This window comes from Crocodylus siamensis, chromosome 3 (assembly GCF_052110815.1).
Source record: "Crocodylus siamensis isolate JL-2025a chromosome 3, ASM5211081v1, whole genome shotgun sequence".
Lineage (NCBI taxonomy): Eukaryota > Metazoa > Chordata > Crocodylia > Crocodylidae > Crocodylus > Crocodylus siamensis.
In genome coordinates this window covers 108,103,436-108,121,980 of record NC_143397.1, presented here as the reverse complement: position 1 = coordinate 108,121,980, position 18,545 = coordinate 108,103,436, and the positions used below count along the sequence as shown (strand labels likewise).

The following is an 18,545-nucleotide window of genomic DNA, read 5'->3' as shown; positions in this document are numbered from 1 at the left end:
GGGTTGGTCCTGGGGCTAGTTTTGTTCAATGTCTTCCTCAACAACTTGGAACAAGGCACAGAGTGCACCCTTAGCAAGTCTGCAGATGACACCAAGCTGGAAGGTGTAACAGATATGCAGAAGGGTAGGGCTAGGATTCAGCGTGACCTAGACAAATTGGATGATTACTCCCCTTTATTCAGCAGTAGTGAGGCTACATCTGGAGTAGTGTGTTCAGTTTTGGGCCCCCCACTACAGAAAGGATGTGGACAAATTGGAGAGAGTCCAGACAAGGGCAATGAAAATAGTGTGGGGGCTCAGGCACGTGATTTATGAGAAGAGGCTGAGGGAGCTGAGCTTATTTAGTTTGGAGAGGAGAAGACTGAGAAGGGATTCAATAGCAGGCTTCAGTTACCTGAAGGTGGGTTCAAAACAGGATGGAGCTAGACTGTTTTTCGTGGTGTTAGAACAAGGAACAATGGTCTCAAGTTGCAGCAAGACAAGTTTAGGTTAGATATTAGGAAGAATTTTCTCACTAAGAGGGTAGTGAAGCACTGGAACAGCTTACCCAGAAAGGTTGTGGACTCTCCATCCTTGGAGGTTTTTAAGACCCAGCTAGACAAAACCTTGACTGGGATGATCTAGTTGGGGATGGTCCTGCTTTGAGCATGGGGTTGGACTAGATGACTTCCTGAGGTCTCTTCCAACCCTAATTTTCTATGGTTCTATCATTCTTCATAAAAAATAATATTGTATTTACTTGAACAGAGGATGAGGTTTTTTTCCCTGGTCAGCCTTAGGAAAAAAAAGTCATCTTACATTTGCATACAAGGAAACCTCATTAAAGACACAGTCTATCATTAAACTGCTGCCAAAAGTAGCAAGTGCTCAGCAATGGGAACCAACTATGAAATTGATTAATCAGTTCCAAATTCTATTGGCCAAGCAGAATTCAGTTGCTCACGACCATGTGGTGCTGTCACTGGCAAGTATTCTCCCTCCCAGATTCTTCAGCCTAGGGCTTTAGATACTCCCAAATCCATGGCATGAATCCATGCAAGCACCAAGCCTAGAGGTCTTGGAGTTCAGATGCCCCTGAGTCTTGCTTGCTCTCAGCCACAGGAACAAGCTAGAGAGAAATCTGCTATCTACATAAAATGGGCATATAGCTGAAATCCTCCCATCGGGAGGCTCTAGTAGACTTTGTCCACAGTGCATCAGACAGATCTCCACCCTTTACTACACAATGCCATTCAAGGTGATCTTGGCCCTGGGAACAGAGCAGCGCAGTCCGGAAAATGTACTACCCTCAATATGCAGAGAAGCCAAAAACCCAAGACGATGATGGGAACCTACCATAAGAATAGGTTAATGTAGCCCATCTGAATAAGGCACATGGTAGGATCCACTGTTTTCAGTCCTACTCAGTGCTAACTCCTTCCAAGGTTATGGTGAGTCACTACACTGAATACATTTGTATGTTCTCTTCATTCCCATACCTGAGATTTCGTTCCCATTTCCAATTTTTCCTGTTTCTTCACAAGACTTAAATATCTAGCAAACATTAACAAATGAGGCCCTAAACAGTTCACATAGAATTCCTCTGTCTCCCCCTGTTTACCTGTTGCATCTGATTGTGTGGCCCCATCCTCCATGAGATGGAGACAGACCAAATTGCCCTGCATGTCATCTGCACATAGTTTTGGAGGATCCCAGGACTGGCGACAATAGTGCCCAGTTCCAGTCATGAGTGATGGGACTAATTAGCACATGGAGCTGTGGGGTCACCATCGCTTGAAATGCTGTTGACTCTGCTGGGGCCCAGCCCAATGAACTTTCGGCTAATATAACGGCTTTAAAATGCAAGTCCTCTTGGGGGATAAGATCAAATGTAGTCACAGCACTGGTCTGGTACCCAAGCCCAAATGGATTTAAGTAGTATTGTATAGCAGAGGGCAAACCTCTGTCCAAATGCACTGCAGACAGGACACCCTATGAGAGTCTTGTAATTAGCTTCCAACTGCCCAGCTTCCAATGGGAGGATCTTGGCTACATGCCTACTTCATGGATTACTCCTTAGCTTGCTCCTGTGGCCATTGGATGAGAGCAAACAAGACTTGGGGGCATATGAATCCCAAGCCTCTGGGCTTGGGCCTGCATGGATAGATTTGGAAGTATTTGTCCATGCTTGCCAATGGATTTGGAAGTATCTGAAGCCCCAGGCTGAAAAGATTCAGGTGGAGGATACTTGCCAGTTGCAGCACCACATATTGTGTTTGAATGACTGAGTTTTGCTCAGTCAAAAGGATTTGGAACTGATCCGTCTAATATGACCTGGAACACAAAAAATCCCGCCGCCCCGCCCCAAAATCTAAGTAGGTACAAAAGTGCTGTTTAAAAGCATGTTTATGGAGTGCTTGTTACAACTTGCAGCCATTTAAAAAAGGTAAAATGCATCATTTCTGGATGAACTTTATTTCAAAGTTAGTGTTCTCAAATTTGCTTTTCACTTCCATGTGTTCATGAAGAGCAGGGGCTGACAGTAAGGGACTACAGGGGAGGAAGTTGGTGGGGAAAGAGGGCAAAGGGACCACTTGACCCCCCAGATTTATTTTACTTGCTGTAGCATTGGGAGGAGGAGAAATTCAAGGCAAACCTCAAATAATTAGATTTCATACCCGGAAAATTATAACAAATTATAATGTATTAATTATTCAGGGATTTCTTATATTTAGAGTTGTCTTATATTCATGTAACTTTGGTAAAATTAAAAACCAATAAAGTATAAATACTGTCATAGGCTTGGAAACATTAAAAATTGTCCTGAGGCCCAGCAAGGAAGGAGTGGCACTGAAAATCAACAGTGCAATACCTATTAACATTAAATGCTCAGGTGCACAGCCTCTGGTTGCTGGAACAGGTTTTGAATGAATGGCAGCTGGGAATTAAGTAAAGGAATGGAAACGTTGCTGGTGTATGCTCAGGGCCATAGTATTAAATGGTCTCATCGTGTACTGCAGATGATTATGATGATTATGTAACTTCAGTAAAAAATTGTTGCCTCCCTCCAAAATTAGCACTCTATTTACACACTTTACTATAACTAACAATTATTATAGACAGGTATAAAATTAAATGATCATGATTCTACCAGCAGAGGAATTTATGGAAAAAAAAAACTGGCTAACTGCAGGTAAAATCCATGCATAAAAATGCATAATTGAGGTGAAGAAAAACATGGCATTTTTATGTTTAAATGGAATGCAGCCATTATTTTTCAGAAGCAATTTCTTTCTCCTATTTTCCATGTGAAAGCAATGTATCCACCACAGCCCTTCTGTCTATTATGTTGCAAAAAGAAGCCCTATTACAATTCCTTGGTTTTGATGTTCAGTCTTTATAAGACTTGAAATCTATGTGATTCTACCAGATTGCATATCTTATTGACTGGCCCCTGTTGCCTGTTTGGCAAATGCCAATATTACAAAAATATTCCCTGAAGGTTCAGTTCTGAGAGGTGCTAGTACTCTTATCTCCCAGTGAAGTGAGCAGGAATTCAGAACACATAGCGGTTTGGGTTCTGGTCTTTTATTAGCTAAATATTAGTTCCAAATGTACAAGGTATAAAACGTGCTAAGACAACAGGGAAAATCTGTATCATAGAAACTGTCTTTTAATAATGAATCTTATCCAGAAGAATGGGCTACTGCAGCAGTATGTTCCAGTTTAGATATGTGACAATAAAACTGACCATGAAGAATGGAAGGTGTGTAAGCACATGCTTAAATATAAGCATTTGTTTATGTACTTGCCTGAATGAAATGTCGGCATCAACTGACAAGTTAACACAACAATCCACATCACTCATTACAGACTTATACATTTACCACAGTAACTCCTTCTCCTGTTATTCTGACCTTATTAGGGTGCCTTTAAAAAGCCATCTAACCTTGAAACAAAATTTCTTATAGTGACACTACATTTTCCAAATTATGTTTCCATTGATATTTAACAATCTGTTCTTTTTACTACAACATATAAGCACAATTAATTGTTTGCATCTTCTATTCACTATACAGAAGGAATATCTGAAATATTTGTTAATTGCAAATGCATCTTTTCATGCTTCAGAAAAAGAAGCAAAAAATTCTTACCTGCACAGGTATCTTGGGGGATTGGGAAGGTCTTTGACCATGTAACATTCTCCCCCATTTACACAGAAGGCTTTCTGTTTTATGTCACATTTTGTGAGATGACTTGTCCCTGTAGTAGATGTAGAAGTGGCTGGAAGAGAGAAGAGAAAGAATAAGAGTTAGATTTTCCCCCCTGAAGAGTCTTTATATTTTAGTACTCATTTATGTACAAATGAGAGGACGTGGAGGTCTGGGCTTGAGGAGAAGTGGTGATTTTTTTGAATTATCTGCCTTCCAGAATGACCACTGAGTCCTGGAAAGCAGTTTGAAAGCATAATTAGGTTAATAATTTTTTTAATGATCCATACACAATTGAGAAGAATAAAAAATTCCACACATAGCAACCCACCAGTACCTGTAAGTTCTCCTAGAGCTAGAGGACATATTATTTATAAGGACTGGGTAATTTAAGAGATATTATTTTAATTGCATGAAAGAACTTAAGTGATGGGACATTTGGGGTGGTGGCTGTTGTGTACTCTATCTTTGTATAAGACCTACCATAAGGCAGGCCTGGACTGACTGCCCCCACAGTGTTTCTTCCATCAGTTAAACCAGTTAAGTATTGTTAACTTTCATTTTCTGAACCTTTATAATTTAAGCCTATCATAATTTTCCTAAGCAGGTTTCTAATTTTGTCTTAGACAAAATTACCTCTGCAGTATTTCCTACATTTCATTCCACCTAGTTTGGGGAATACATAGGGAGTTTTGCAACTCTTGGAGCAGTATGATTAATTTATTCAGGGAAACCAAAGAATTTTTAAAGGGGATCACTGTACTTCATGATAAATTATAGCCTTTTTGAGTAGCCTACAGCACCACAGTTAGAAAAAAGATGTAGTCTGGGTGAATGAAACTAGGGATGGGCCTATACTACAATTATTGCAGTGTGGTGTAACTTCAAACTAGCTAGAGTAGTAATGGAGCTTAGAACTCAATATGGGCTGCAAAACCCACCTGAAAAGCTACATAAATACTCAAGTGAACAGTTCATGCTGCTGTATGTATATATTACACCCCCCACACTTGTATTTACACACACTTGCACGCGCACACACACAAACATACAAAATAAAACTGTTCTTCTGATATGCTGTGTGACCTTAGACAAGTCAATTCATCCTCTAAAACAGGGATGACACTTGTTTTTTCCTGTATAAAGAAATCTACAAATGAGAAGTGGCTATAGAACAGGTACGCATTTTATCGAAGTGCTCAGCACATGTTAACAGCATGATTGCTAAGAGATAAATTCTGTCTCAGAGCTATTTTATATTATATGTATTTTACACACGCACAAATATTCCACAGAAGTTAGTTACAGCTGTGCATATTCATCTAGGAGCACTATTCATTCCAGTGTCATAAGCATTCCTGGTAAAGTTCTTTTTCAATAACAGGCATGTGCTGATATAACCACCATTCTAACAGGAAGGTACCCTCAATGACTGTTTGAAAATCAGGAAGAGGAAATAAGGAAGAGGAAATGCTTAATTCCTGCTCATTTGAACTCTTCAATCAGAGGATGATACTAAAACTATGTTGGATGGAGCATCAGAGTCATATTAGGGTACAGAAAGTGACAGATCTCAATTTGGGTGCAGTGATTTTTAACATTTTATTTGGGCCAAGGGAATATTTATATGTAGCAAGAGGCAGATTACCTACCAGTTGCAGTGCATATAGGCTTGAAAGAAAACAGGCTTTTCTACAGGCCAGATCCACAGAAATGGAACTTGACCATTTTGTTTTCTCTTTTCTGAGAGACTGTATTAGTACCATTTGATTTTCAGTCATTTTCCATTGTCAGTTCATCTAACATGCATTGCTGTAACAGAGGAGAGCCTGGCTACTTAAGATACCACTACCCACTTTGTGCAATGCAATCACAGTTGCCATTTTCCAGCATGCTCAAGTCCACAACTCCCTTGTTTAAATGAGACAGGATTGATGGGGGCAGGGTATTTCAGTTCATTTCCACCCTCGGTCCAACACGGCCGTATTTATCATCTGATATCATTCCTCCAGTATCTACTTCCTTGCTCTTTCAACACTGCCAGCCTCAGACACCCATTTGACACCTTCCCCCGAGCTGCAGCAAGCGCTTGTGTGCTTTCTTCCCTGATACTTTGTATTCATGGAACATCCTCTCTTAACTAGTCCAGGAAGCCACTGCCCTGTTCCCTTCCAAGTTCTTCATACCCACAGCTCGCTGTGCATAGATTTGACCCATTTATACAATATACATTCCTTTTATTGTTTTCCATGCCTTGCTTTCTTCTGAATGCTAGTTATACTCACTTGCTGCATTGTGCTGTACTGGGGCCCAGTTCTGATTAGGGTCTCTTAGCGCTAATGAAATACAAGTAATTAACTATTAGATGCCTGGTGACAGTACCCTCTTTTCCTCTGGCCCCATAGGGCATGAGTTAATACCAAGCACATCTGAGTAAGTGCAGGTAAGGGCTAAACTAGGAAAAATGTCCTGTTTCAAAAGGACTGGCTAACGTTTTGGCTAATGTGAGTTAAACTGGACTATTTAACCTAGCAAGGACAAGGCAGGTGGTCAGCCTTGTAGGGGAGTATGATATATGCCTGGTTTTACTGAGTCACACATTCCAGGCCAGGTCCTATTCCACCGATTAGGCAGGTAACTGGATTTAGATGACCATGTGTGATTCTTTTCCACTCTGCTCCAGTCCCTGGAAACAGCTAATGGGAAAAGATGGGTGGGTCCCTCTCCTCACTGTTTCTTTGTGACTCAGTCTTAAGGGTCAAATGATGATGCGTTACATAAGTAGATGCATTAATGAATTTTCAGGAACTTGATAAGACTGAAATAGAATCACACTTAGGTGTTTAAGCTCACCTGGACACCCAATAGGTGGAACTGAATCTTGTCTTTGTGATGTGTAGATTTAACAGAGGAAGAGTCTTAATAGGTGATGCTGACATATTAAGAAGCCTTGGAGGTATAACTAAAGGTAAGCTTAGCTCTCTCCTCTGAATAAAGCCCTACCTATAGATCATGACTACCTAATAACTGCCTTTCTGTTCTTTAAAATATTTCTTCCTGCAAATAAGACTATTGTTTTGAAGACGGTTCTGAAAGCTAATGCATTTATTTAGGGGTAAAAACTATCTTGTCCACCTGAGTGCCTGCCAACAGAGGCAACTGCTCCCATGAAGACTAATGGAATGCTCTTGTCTAAACTGAAGAATAAAGATAGTTGTAGACAGCGAGTCTATAGCTTTCTATAATTGCATTGGTCATCTGGTGTAGCACTTTTTTCGTAAGTAGCAGCTAGATCAAAACTGATCATTGTGGAATTTCAAAGTAGCAATTAATTCCCAGCTGATGTAAACTGAGCTCTGGGTGGCAGCAGTTGATCTGAACCAACTGCTACGGAGAGAAAGAAAGGGTAGTTCTCAAAAAAAAAATCCTATGATATAAGGGCTTTACAAACATTTGCCAGGAGCTCTCAACTCTCCCCCCTCCCCCTTCCTGAATTTGGCATTATATGTTCAAAACTGTCCTATAAATCTTAAATATTTGTTATGCATTACTGATAGACTAGTCCTGCAGTCCCAATGTGCCTTGTGTTTATAACTGCAGTGAAAAGAAAAGATTAAGAAAAAAAGGTTCCTAAATGAGTGAGTTTTGCTTTTCTTTGCAGAAGATGCATGAGTGGGTAAAACCGTATTTGGTCTACATACTGTTTGCCCTTTTTACAAATTAAATTTAAGAAACACTATAACTGGTGTTAAATTTCACTTCAACCCATGCAGCAGAAGAAATGCTGTGTTCAGGAGCAGGTGGTCATCAGTGCAGATTTCACTCAATCTGTAACTAGCCCAGAGTGCTTGCTTTCTGTAACTCAAAGTTGGGGGTGGGGGGGAGGCACACGCACAGGACCTTCAGACATTGAGTTATCCAACAGCAAATTCAGAGTGGGTTGCCTTGGTAATGCATAGTATAGGGGAGGACTACGTATTTTCTGCATTAATTTATCGAACCAAAATTTTTACCTTATTTCTTTTCTGCAATTTTGTAAGTGCATGTTAAATGGTCATCAGACGTAGAAAGATTCGCATATCAGCATTACTGTGTTCCAACTTTCTCTTATGCATCATCACAACTTGCTAAAGGGTACATCACAATTTGTAAAGCAATTTGAAAACACTGGCACATGCAGGTACTTTAAAATAACAATATTTTTCTTACTAAGTAAATGAATGTAGCCTGAATTACACAACATTCTCACTAACTCATATATATATTTACATGACATTGAAGTATGGTCCCTTCCAGGATGAGGGGGATGACTAGCACATGGAGAGGAACAGAGAGGATACTAGATAGCATTACTCTCAAAAACATGGAAGTTGAAGACTCATCTAATAACCACTCTTTCCAAATTATTTTTACTCCTCCCTCTGATTTAATTAAGGCTTAGCACTGTTTCACTATACTCAGTCATTGCTGAGTCATTGCAAGTTTTGGCTTACCTGAAAGATCTCTGACCCCTTTGTGTCTTGGAATATGGAAAAGCATACTAGCTGAGATTATTTCACTCTGTCTTTTGAAAATAAAACTGAAGCAAATAACACAATAGCAGTAGCTGTAGGATACAATAATCCTATAAGAGCATCTATGAATCAGTTTGCTACCACCAAGAGCCTCTCTGTTTTCAGCGCTTGGGGAAAGTTGTGCCATCTAAGCACAAACGCCACCTGTGCCTATATTAATCTAGTTTCTAGAGATGTTGGAGTAATATCAGAGGATATACTCTCAGCCACACAAGGTAACAGGTAAGATGTCAACAGTAAATGAAGTGGCTGCCTTGGAGAAGAGGAAGAAACAGCATTCTACCTGAAGGCAGTTTATAAGTCAGGAATGTGATTTCTTGCCATATGGTAAATGGACACCCTTATCTTCTTTAGTGAAAAAAATGACTCCAGGGAGAAAATCACTCAGTCTCACAGGTTTTTGTGAATAACTGTCACTAATATGTGTGATATAGCTATAATTCACTTTGCTGAGAAAACAGAGACAGAGCTGGGAAGAGCTACAACTCTTGAGACGATACATTGTGAGAAGATACCCCCACATACCTCATGTCTTTGGATAGGCCATTTAATCCTTCTCATCTTCTAATGACTCAGTTTAGGAAGTACTGACTACATTTGAATCCTTCACTGAGCATCTTGTAATAACCCTTGCATAAAACAGAGTCAATAATTTTAATTACCTGCCTAACATCTTCGTTATGAAGCTTCATTTATGTTTGTATAGTGCTCTGAAGAAATATATTCACAAGAGTTGCTATGTAGAGCTCCCTGTATGAACTAAAATACATTCTGGATAGAGATTTTCATTAAAGTCAGATCAATTTTAGTGGAAGCAGTTTTAGGATGAGGCCAAGTCTTTTGGAAAATTCGGCCTTAGGTGATTTCCAGTTTCTCCAGTATCTCAGTTTTTCTTTCAGTTTCTCCAGCATGGATATATTCCAGGTTTCATGTGTTTAATGCTTTTAAAAAAGGAAACTGTAAAAATGTTAATGCATGGTGTTAATGCAAAAGGAAACTTAAAACACCATGCTGAGATTTTAAAATATTGTTTTTAGGGTCTCATGGTGGACAAGTTTGGATGTTTAGGTTGCCATGCATTGTTTTGGTGATGTTGTGTAGTTGAGAACCTATGTTAACTGGCCCGCTACTATGGCTACATATTTTTCTGCCTCCTTTTTTGTGTAAATTTGTATAGAAAGATCACGTGAAGAGCTTGCTTTGCCTTCAGGAGCCAGAATCATTTGTATTCCCAGTCAGGGAATAACTCTATGGCTGTCAGATAATATTTTACTACTGTGGCACTATCTCTTTAGAGATCAGGGCCAACTTGAAGGAAACAGGAAACCACTGGGTCTGGGAGATACAAACTTCAGGAAAGATTGAGAGTATGTAAACTCTTGTTGAACCAATGCAGAGTGTCTTGCTCCACTACATGACATGGAGTCAGCAGTGACTTCCCTTCAAGAATACAAACTGAGAGAAGAAAAGCAAAAACAAAGACAAATTCCTCAATTCACCATGCCAGATCACTTCCTTCCTGATAGACCTACAGACTGACCCAGTTGGCAGCAGCCTTCTGGCGGGATCTGCACAGCATCTGGGCTCACTGTGGAGGGTCAAGAGACGACGTATGCAGTCTGACTAGGAACATTTCTGTTCCATTGACTTTTGAGATAGGGAAAGATGCAGGGAGACAATTTAGAGGCTGTTTTTAAGGAAGTGTGATTAGCATTTCAAAACATTAGATGAGACATGAGCGTGACTGCTCTTTTATGACTGCATACAACACAAAGGAAGTTAGAGGCTTGGAGAAATATGTAACTTGGCGAGACAGAGAGAGCTGCTTAAGACTGGGATTGTAGATGAGGGACACTCTGTACACCTGAAGTTGTTGTTACTCTTCACTTCCAGGTGGTCAGAAGGCAGTAGAAGAATGAAACTGTACTGAAAAGGGGCTTAATCCTCTCTCCCTCAATCCAGCCACGGGAGAGTTGATCAGCCAAACAGAAAATGATGTTGAGATACATGGTGCAGAGAGGAAAACTAAGGTGAGTTTGAAAAGAGGCACGAAAGAAAAACACATTTAGTAAAAGCAAGGGTAAGGAAAGCAGGGTGTAAAAATATGCATGCCAAAGGAAAACCCTAGTTGAATTGATAATTGCCTTATTACCTGGGACAAAGAAAATGTCAGGAACTGGAGGGTGGGTCTGAAAGCCTATAAGGATTTAATTAAGTTTATGACAGATAAAGGGTCAAATGCCATTGCCATCATAGAAAACATTTCTCAAAAGCTTAATTCTACCCCAAGCTGGAGAACACACCACTACGGCTGAACTTTGTGACTGGCCCAGTAAATTGTTCATAGAGTCTGTGGCTCAGATGACTTACAAAGCCATAACCTATTCATGAAAAGCCTCTGTAGTCAGGAAGCCAATGTAAATATTATACTAGGATAGAAATTCACAAGATGAATGGGCCTCGTGCGAACAGCCAAAGTCTACAATCCATCTGATGAAAATGGTTTCTCATACAGACCATAGAAAGGAGCCTCTTTGCATGGTTCTGACAACATTAAGGAATGTCAGGATGGGTGCACATATAATATATACTTATTTTAAGGCCTCTTCACACCGTCAGGAAAGGGGTTTGTGTGCAAATTAAAAGCAAGCCACACAACCCCCAAAAACAGGTTGAAGAGAAGGGGCAAAGCTTAACACAGTGACTATCATTCAGAAGTCCTCCCCATTCACCTTCTGGAGAAGGTTAAAGCAGACCTAAGGAGATGAGAAAGAAAACAGATAATGGATAAATGAAGAAAACATTCTGTTTCAGTGAACTAGGGACTGAGCACTTAATTCAAGAACATTGACTAAAATCTATCAGACTGGGCAGATTTGCATCATGAAACCTGGCCAATCCTTGAAAAGAAAGTTCATTACAAAACCCACGCCTACATTTCTACCTGCATAACAAACTCCATCTGCACAGACTATTGATGACAGATGCTCATTTGAGTAATATTATTCTAGAAACAGGGTGGTGTTACACTCTTCTTAGTGCAGCTGGAAGGCAGGTACTTATGACTCAGACGGATACAGTGCATATTCATGTGGATTACACATGCTGATGGGAAGCCTTGAAGGCAAATACCAGCATCTTTCCTAGCATACTTAATGATACCATATCTTACAAGTTAATTCCTGTTCACCCCAGGAAAATGCTGCAGTTTGACTGAGTAATCCTAGTTGGCCCCTATGCAAAGGAAACAGTCCTTGGTGAATGTTGTAAGCACAGTGGTATAACATTTTGTCACCTTTTACTCTGTATGGGCAGCCAACACAAAAAAAGGCTGGATGGTCTGGGTGAAAGGTTTCTGATGATACACAGAGAAACAGATGGACAATATAAAACAAATAACAGAGCTAATGGAGAAAACAGAGCCACCAGTGGTGGGTGAATCCCAAAGAGCCCTACTACAGGTCATCCAAATGGAAGCAATAGTGTGATGTGTACTGCATATTTTTTATTGCCTGGAAATGTTGAGGGCAGGTATTGAATATAAGCTGGGAGCTGTCTCATGACTGCACCTGGATCTGCTGGAATTGGGAAATTTCTCCTTCATTGTATAGTCCATGCAAGACTGTTTTAGGTCTCTTGGCTTTGTCCTTTTGAACACAAATAGTCTTCTCCCCTCTTGATTCTGTCCTCCAAAATCCATGGATTAGAAAATATTTCCTGCTGAATGTGGGCCTATATCTTCAGTTTATATAGAAACTGGAAGTAGAAGCTGGGCTGTGAAACTGCATCCCAAATCTTTGGACTTGCAAGCTAAGCTTGTCTATATTTAATGGCAGCAAAAGATGGGAGACTGACAGGCTGGAGGATGCTGTCCTTTGTTATTGATTTGCTGAAGAAGTGCCATATGACTGGGTGGAGGCACCTTTACACACTGCTGCACTGCTGGTGGGCTAAAGCCTGATGAAGAGGTACTGCTTTTGCCAACAAACATGTCTTCTTTCCCTTGATTATTCCACCTTTCGCCTTTCTGTTGTCTGCCATAAAGCAATCAGTAAAAGCCAGCTGGAAGGATGTTACTGTAATTAGGATGCTTACCCAATAGGAAATGGCCTGACACCCCTCAAGATGCTATGAGACCTATTTTGAAGTATGCCTCTCAGGACCTATGTCAGTACAGAGCTCACTAATAACCTGTTTTGGTTTTAAGCTAGCAAACCAGGCAGCAAACATTTTTAGTTCTTTATTTGGCCTCAGGGCCCAGCAGTACAATGCTCTGGTCCTGGTAGGAACCTCTGGATGTCATCAAACCACGAACAACATCATCATAATTTTTTCTGAAGTACAATTTAGTCTACAGTAAATACATTTTTCAGTTCTAAACACATTTACAAATCTGCTTTGGATTGTTTCGTATAACCATAAAGTAGCATGACAAACATATTGATAAGGACTTGTACTGTGCCTAGGTTTCTGGTGGCAAACTCTTACCCCTGCTTACCTCCCAATATTGCAAAGGCCTACCCACATGGATCTGACTGCAGAATCAGTGCGTAATGAAACTCACTGAGGCAGTGAGCACATAAGTGCACTATTTATGTTCTTGCTATTGATTATAAACTCCTATTTTTAACTCAGATTTGTGCTTTATGCCTCCCATGAGTGAAAAGTTTTGCAAATCATGTGACTCACCTGTTTTATAGGCTATATTCAGTTTTTTAAAAAGCCCAATCCTAACCACTGTATTAAACTGAAATAAGGTTGTGAAGCACCTCATAAAACAGGCAGCTGAGCCCAACAGTGTGCTTCAGCTGGCCAAGCTTTTTCACTACTCCTGCAGTGATTTCTGTATTACAGATTCAATACAGTAGTGCTTGCAGATGTTAAAAAAACAAAACAAAGCACATTTTACCTGAAGAAGCAGTGCAGATTCTATCAGCTACTAGACAAAAGCACCAAAAAACCCCACTAAAGCCCAATCTATAAAGACAGCAGGCAAACTGGGTCCAACTAACATGCTGCCTTTCCTGAGCATGATTTGGGCTTAATGTGAGAGCACATGAAATTTAAAGTACCCCTTTTTTAAATGTCTGCAAGTAGTTTTAATTTTGACTCATTGATTCATATGCTACTGACATCTCTATATATCTATCTGCTTGTCACAGGAACTAAAGAAATCTATCCCAGGGAGTCTGCTTTCCCCTTTCATCTAAAGAATTTATTCCAGGTGTTACCTTTGGATTTTATAAATAAGTGGAAATATATTACCTCTTGATATTGGCCTACTCCTCATTTTGGGGTGATGTGGCGGAGTGGTCAAGGCATTTGGCTCCAAAAGTATAAGTTCAACTCTTGTTCTGAGCCCATACCAAAAGCGGCTCCTAGCACACCTGGCTGTAAATAGGCACCGCGTAATGCAGAATGGAGAAGCAAAGGCAGCTCTATGTGCACAAGCTGGATGTGATGCTGGCTGCATCACTCCTGTGTGCAACACTAGTTACAGAAACAGGCCTGCTCTAACCATGCCCAGCCCCAAAAGCCACCTGGGATTACATGAACCTTTGACCTTGTTGACTCTGAATTTCAATTCAGCCTTTTAACTACTGAAGTTCAATGCCATATTCTTATGGCAATACAAAAACCTATCTTTGGCTGCAACAGTGTAAAGCTCATTCACCAGCTTGCTAAAACAGCATGCAAGCTTTTCATTATAAATGACACTTCAGCTTAATTCCACTTGATAACTGTGAAAATCCCTTTTTCTTCTTTCTCCTCCATTGCTAGGGTTCCTGTTTAATAAAGTACTTCCAAATATGCTCAGCCTAAAGCATGTCTCTAAGTCTGTTCTTATTCAAGAAAGCACTTAGGACCATGCTTGATTTTAAGTACATTAAGCCCCTTCACTTCAATGAGTCTTTTAGGAGGTACTGATGAGCTTTACTGAAGGAGGATAGATTTAGGCACATTCTTCAAATGTTTTGCCTATTGGGTCCCAAATAAGAGCTACAAGGTTAAATTCCTTTGCATGACTGACAGATGCCCTAATCAACCTCAGATACTCTAAAATGCCCAAATGCTTTTCAGCATGAATCAGTCCGTGCAAGATTCCCCTAATTCTGCCAGGAAATAAAAAAAAAAAGATCTAATAATAAAGAAGCAGATCCACAAAGCTTTTCCAATGTACTGAGGATATAACATTGTTTAAAATTAAGGAAATTCTTTGCTTTTCTCCTCAAACTGATCTCTGCTTATGCAGGTAGATGTCTGAGGCTTTGGAAGGGTTATGCCAACTCCCCAGTATCCCTCACATAACCCCAACATTTCTCCTCGGGTATTGCAGGAATAGGACAGTTTGGATCTCAGTGGGCATGTCTACAGGTGTAATTAATGCATCTTAATTTTCTACGCAGAAAATTCAGGGTCATTGATGTGCACCCACATCAGGAGCAAACTGAGCTCAACAGCAGCAGCCCAGTCCAGGGCTGCTCCCGCCCTGCTCTGCACCCTGGAAGCAGCCAGGGGGAGCTCCAGGCTCCCCGGTGTTCCAGCTCTGGGCTGGCAGGAAGCATAGGGGCTTAGCCAGGAGATTTGGAGGGTGGAGGGAGCTGTCCTTGCTGGGCAGGCAGCTCTGTCCCAACCAGGATGAGATCAGGCTGGCACTGAGCCCCAGTGGGGGACAGTAGCTGTCCCAGCTGGGAGAGAGCTGCCTGCCCAGCCAGGACAGCTCCCCCACACCCCTGCGGCTTGAGGCCACCCCAGTCAACCCCTCCCAGCTGGAAAGGGGTTGCTGGCTGAGCAAGGACAGCTCTCCCCCAGCACATGGAGATCTGGGCTTAGCCAGGCAGCAGTGTGGCCTTTGCCACCTGGGCTGACCAGGGGCTATTCGTTCCTGGTCAGCATCTCCACATGTGGTATGACCCATTAGTTAATGCACTGTTTTTCTAGTACCTGTATCTACAGGTACTAGAAAATAGCAAATTAGACTAATATGCTCTGCAGTAACTGCTGCATATGTGTAGATGGTCATGCTTTACTGTGTATTAAATTAGGCTAATGAGCAGTAAAGCATCTGGTATAGATGCATCCACTAGCTGTATTTGCACGTGCAATTATGGTGCCTGAATAAACTGAGGAGCTTATTGCTTTGCAGTTAATTGCTTCCTAGCATACTGTTTGAACATGTGCCCAGGAGCTATTAACTCTGGAGCAGTTAGCGCTGTAGTTTCTTCAGGCGCAGCATGTGGAGCTGGGGTGGAGCAGCCCTGGCTTGGCAGGGAGTCCTGGGGGTCAGCCTGACAGCCCAGGGCTGCTTTCCCCTGGCTCAGCATGCTACAGTGGGACTGCCTGGGGCATAAGGGAGCTTCAGTGTGGAACTTGCCTGCAGGCAGCCCTCACACTGAAGCACCCTTGGGCCCCAGGCAGCCCCTGCAGCATTTACATGTGTGCTGCTGTCAACTTTTTTACTCCCCTGTAAAAAGTACTTTTTACAAGTACTATCCTGCTGCAGAGTAAATTAATCTACTCCAGTCTAATAGGGGTGCACGTGTAGACATCAAGATGTTTACTGTGAAGTTAATTAGTTAACTGTGCAGTAAACGTCTCATGTAGGCACGCCCATTGTGTAGACCTAGTGTTCAGGGACAGCCCTCTGAAACACCTACGTAGAATCAGCCTCCAGATTTCTAGTGGAATTCACTGCACAGAGAATTTCATACTGAAAGCAAAAAGGATAACTCAAAGGCTGTCGGGCAACTCCTTGATAACTATCGTAAAACAGCAGCGCTTGAAAAAGTCTCTGAATACACTGTCATGCATGAAGGAAGAGGAAAGAAGAACTGTTGCTAGAGACATCTTCCTTCCCAATGCACTAAGTTAAATTTGTTTGTCAATTTCCTTTTACATTTATTATCCCACAGCGATGCTTCAGTCCTAGAATACACTTAAAAAGCACTTTATGATTTAAAACAAGCCTTGAAAAATAACCTCAGAAAAGAAGAGAGATTAACTGACTGACACTTGTCCCTCAATTCCTCATGTCAAGTGAGTAAGGTTTTTTGTAGTAAAAGGTATCAGAACCAGAGAAACAGTTTGTTGCACCCAGGTAAGCTACCAGAGCTGGCATGTAGTTTTCACTATGGGAGCCACCTCTTAGTCTCCCAAGGAGCTGCTCACCCAGCAAGACAATCTTTTCTGGGTGGGTACACATGGAAAATTCCACTCTACTATTTCATCAAAGCAGCTGCATGACATGATTCTGAAAAATGAAGACTTTCATTTCCTTTTTTCTTTTGGAGAATTTATTATAGCAGAGTAGAGGAGAGAAGAATGACATTATTAGTTGCTTTGCTTTTATCTGAATCCTTCAAGTCCCACATGCAGAGTCCTTTTACAAAGACTTGTCAAAGCACTTGAAACCACCAAAGGCAACATTTTATACATTAAGTTGACTCTTCCCATTTTCTTCCTAATTTTCAGCCCAAAGCTGTGACACAGTAGCAGTTTATAATGTTATTTGAAAATGTGTGTGAAATGACACACAGACACCAAATGTGCTAGTTTCAGGAAAAAAGTCTTTTTTTTTTTTTTTAAAAAGAAAGCAACATACTTCATTCCCAGTCTTCCCTTCTTTACTACTTTCAGTGCTACAGTCTATCAATTTAAATGGATCAGCTGAAAAAATAAGCAAGCATAAGTAGCCATCTGTTCTCAAGGGCTTCTCAGAGATTTGTACAACTGAGACTTTTGTGCCATGCAGGGCAAAATAAATCACCTTTAATGAGCAGCAATAGAATTTGCTAATATTTTCCTATATACCTTTTCAACTGTACTACAATACACACATCTGCTTATCTCCGTGCAGTTCTGCAGAGTCTTTCTTGATGGCACATTGAAGCCAATGGCACAATTCCAGCTAATGGTATTGTGAATAGGAGCTGGCCCTTAATTAGCACATTTTAACTTCTGCTGTCAATTTAGATTTTGAAAAGGTAAGGAGCAGTTTATCTGTGGTGATAGAGAAGGACAGGCTCTCCTGTCAGCAGCTTTGATCCTTCTCAGAGGCTTTTCATTTACTTGCTATTTCCTCATGAAAAATTACATTATTAATGTGGAGTAATGGTAACTTTTATTTAATCAGTAACTGAAGAAAATATATTACAGAAAGCTTAAAGAGTTATTGTGCATAGCATTTTTGAAATACAAAGAAAAAAGATCACTTTGTTGTTAGAATGAACATTAAAAGGTCCTTAATGTTTTTTTTTCAGATCCTCCAAAAAGTAATCTAAGTTCTTGCAATAAAAAAAATAAACACAACCCTCAAGCAGAGTAAAATATGTTCAGGCTGAGACAAAATGGCACAATTCCTTCACTAGTTAATTTCTACTGTCTAGTTATAAACCTATCAAAAATCAGATTTATAACACAATGTTAACAGATTTCCAACTATAACTGTCCTAATGGAGTCATTGTAATAAACATACATCTATCCATACATCAACCCCCCCTAACACGTTCATCAGTACTAAACAAAATCAGCTAGGGTTCAGTTAAATAATCCTGTTAAATTTTAAATAATCCTGTTAAATTTATCCAGGCATTTTGAGAATGTTCCTTGGGGCAGAGTAAGAGAAGTCCTTACTATTCAGAGCTAATGGAGTACAAGGAGATAAAACGAGGATGCTGTAGGATACAGCAGATACAAAAGGATCTGTAGGGTCCAGTAAATAAGGGACACTGGTAATAATCAGAAAGTCGCCATTATTTTAAGAAATAGTCCACAATGCAG

At 40.6% G+C, this 18,545-nt stretch overlaps 1 protein-coding gene across 5 annotated transcripts in view; it reads right to left on the bottom strand.

The window, feature by feature from the left end:
- Positions 1-18,545, bottom strand: part of NRG1 (neuregulin 1) — a 260,030-nt gene that overhangs the window by 44,386 nt on the left and 197,099 nt on the right. For all 5 annotated transcript variants that reach the window (XM_090038933.1, XM_090038935.1, XM_090038934.1 and 2 more), the window contains one exon: positions 4,134-4,263. In XM_090038933.1, coding sequence (XP_089895059.1) covers positions 4,134-4,263 — 130 coding nt within the window. The remainder of the gene's footprint in view (positions 1-4,133; positions 4,264-18,545) is intronic.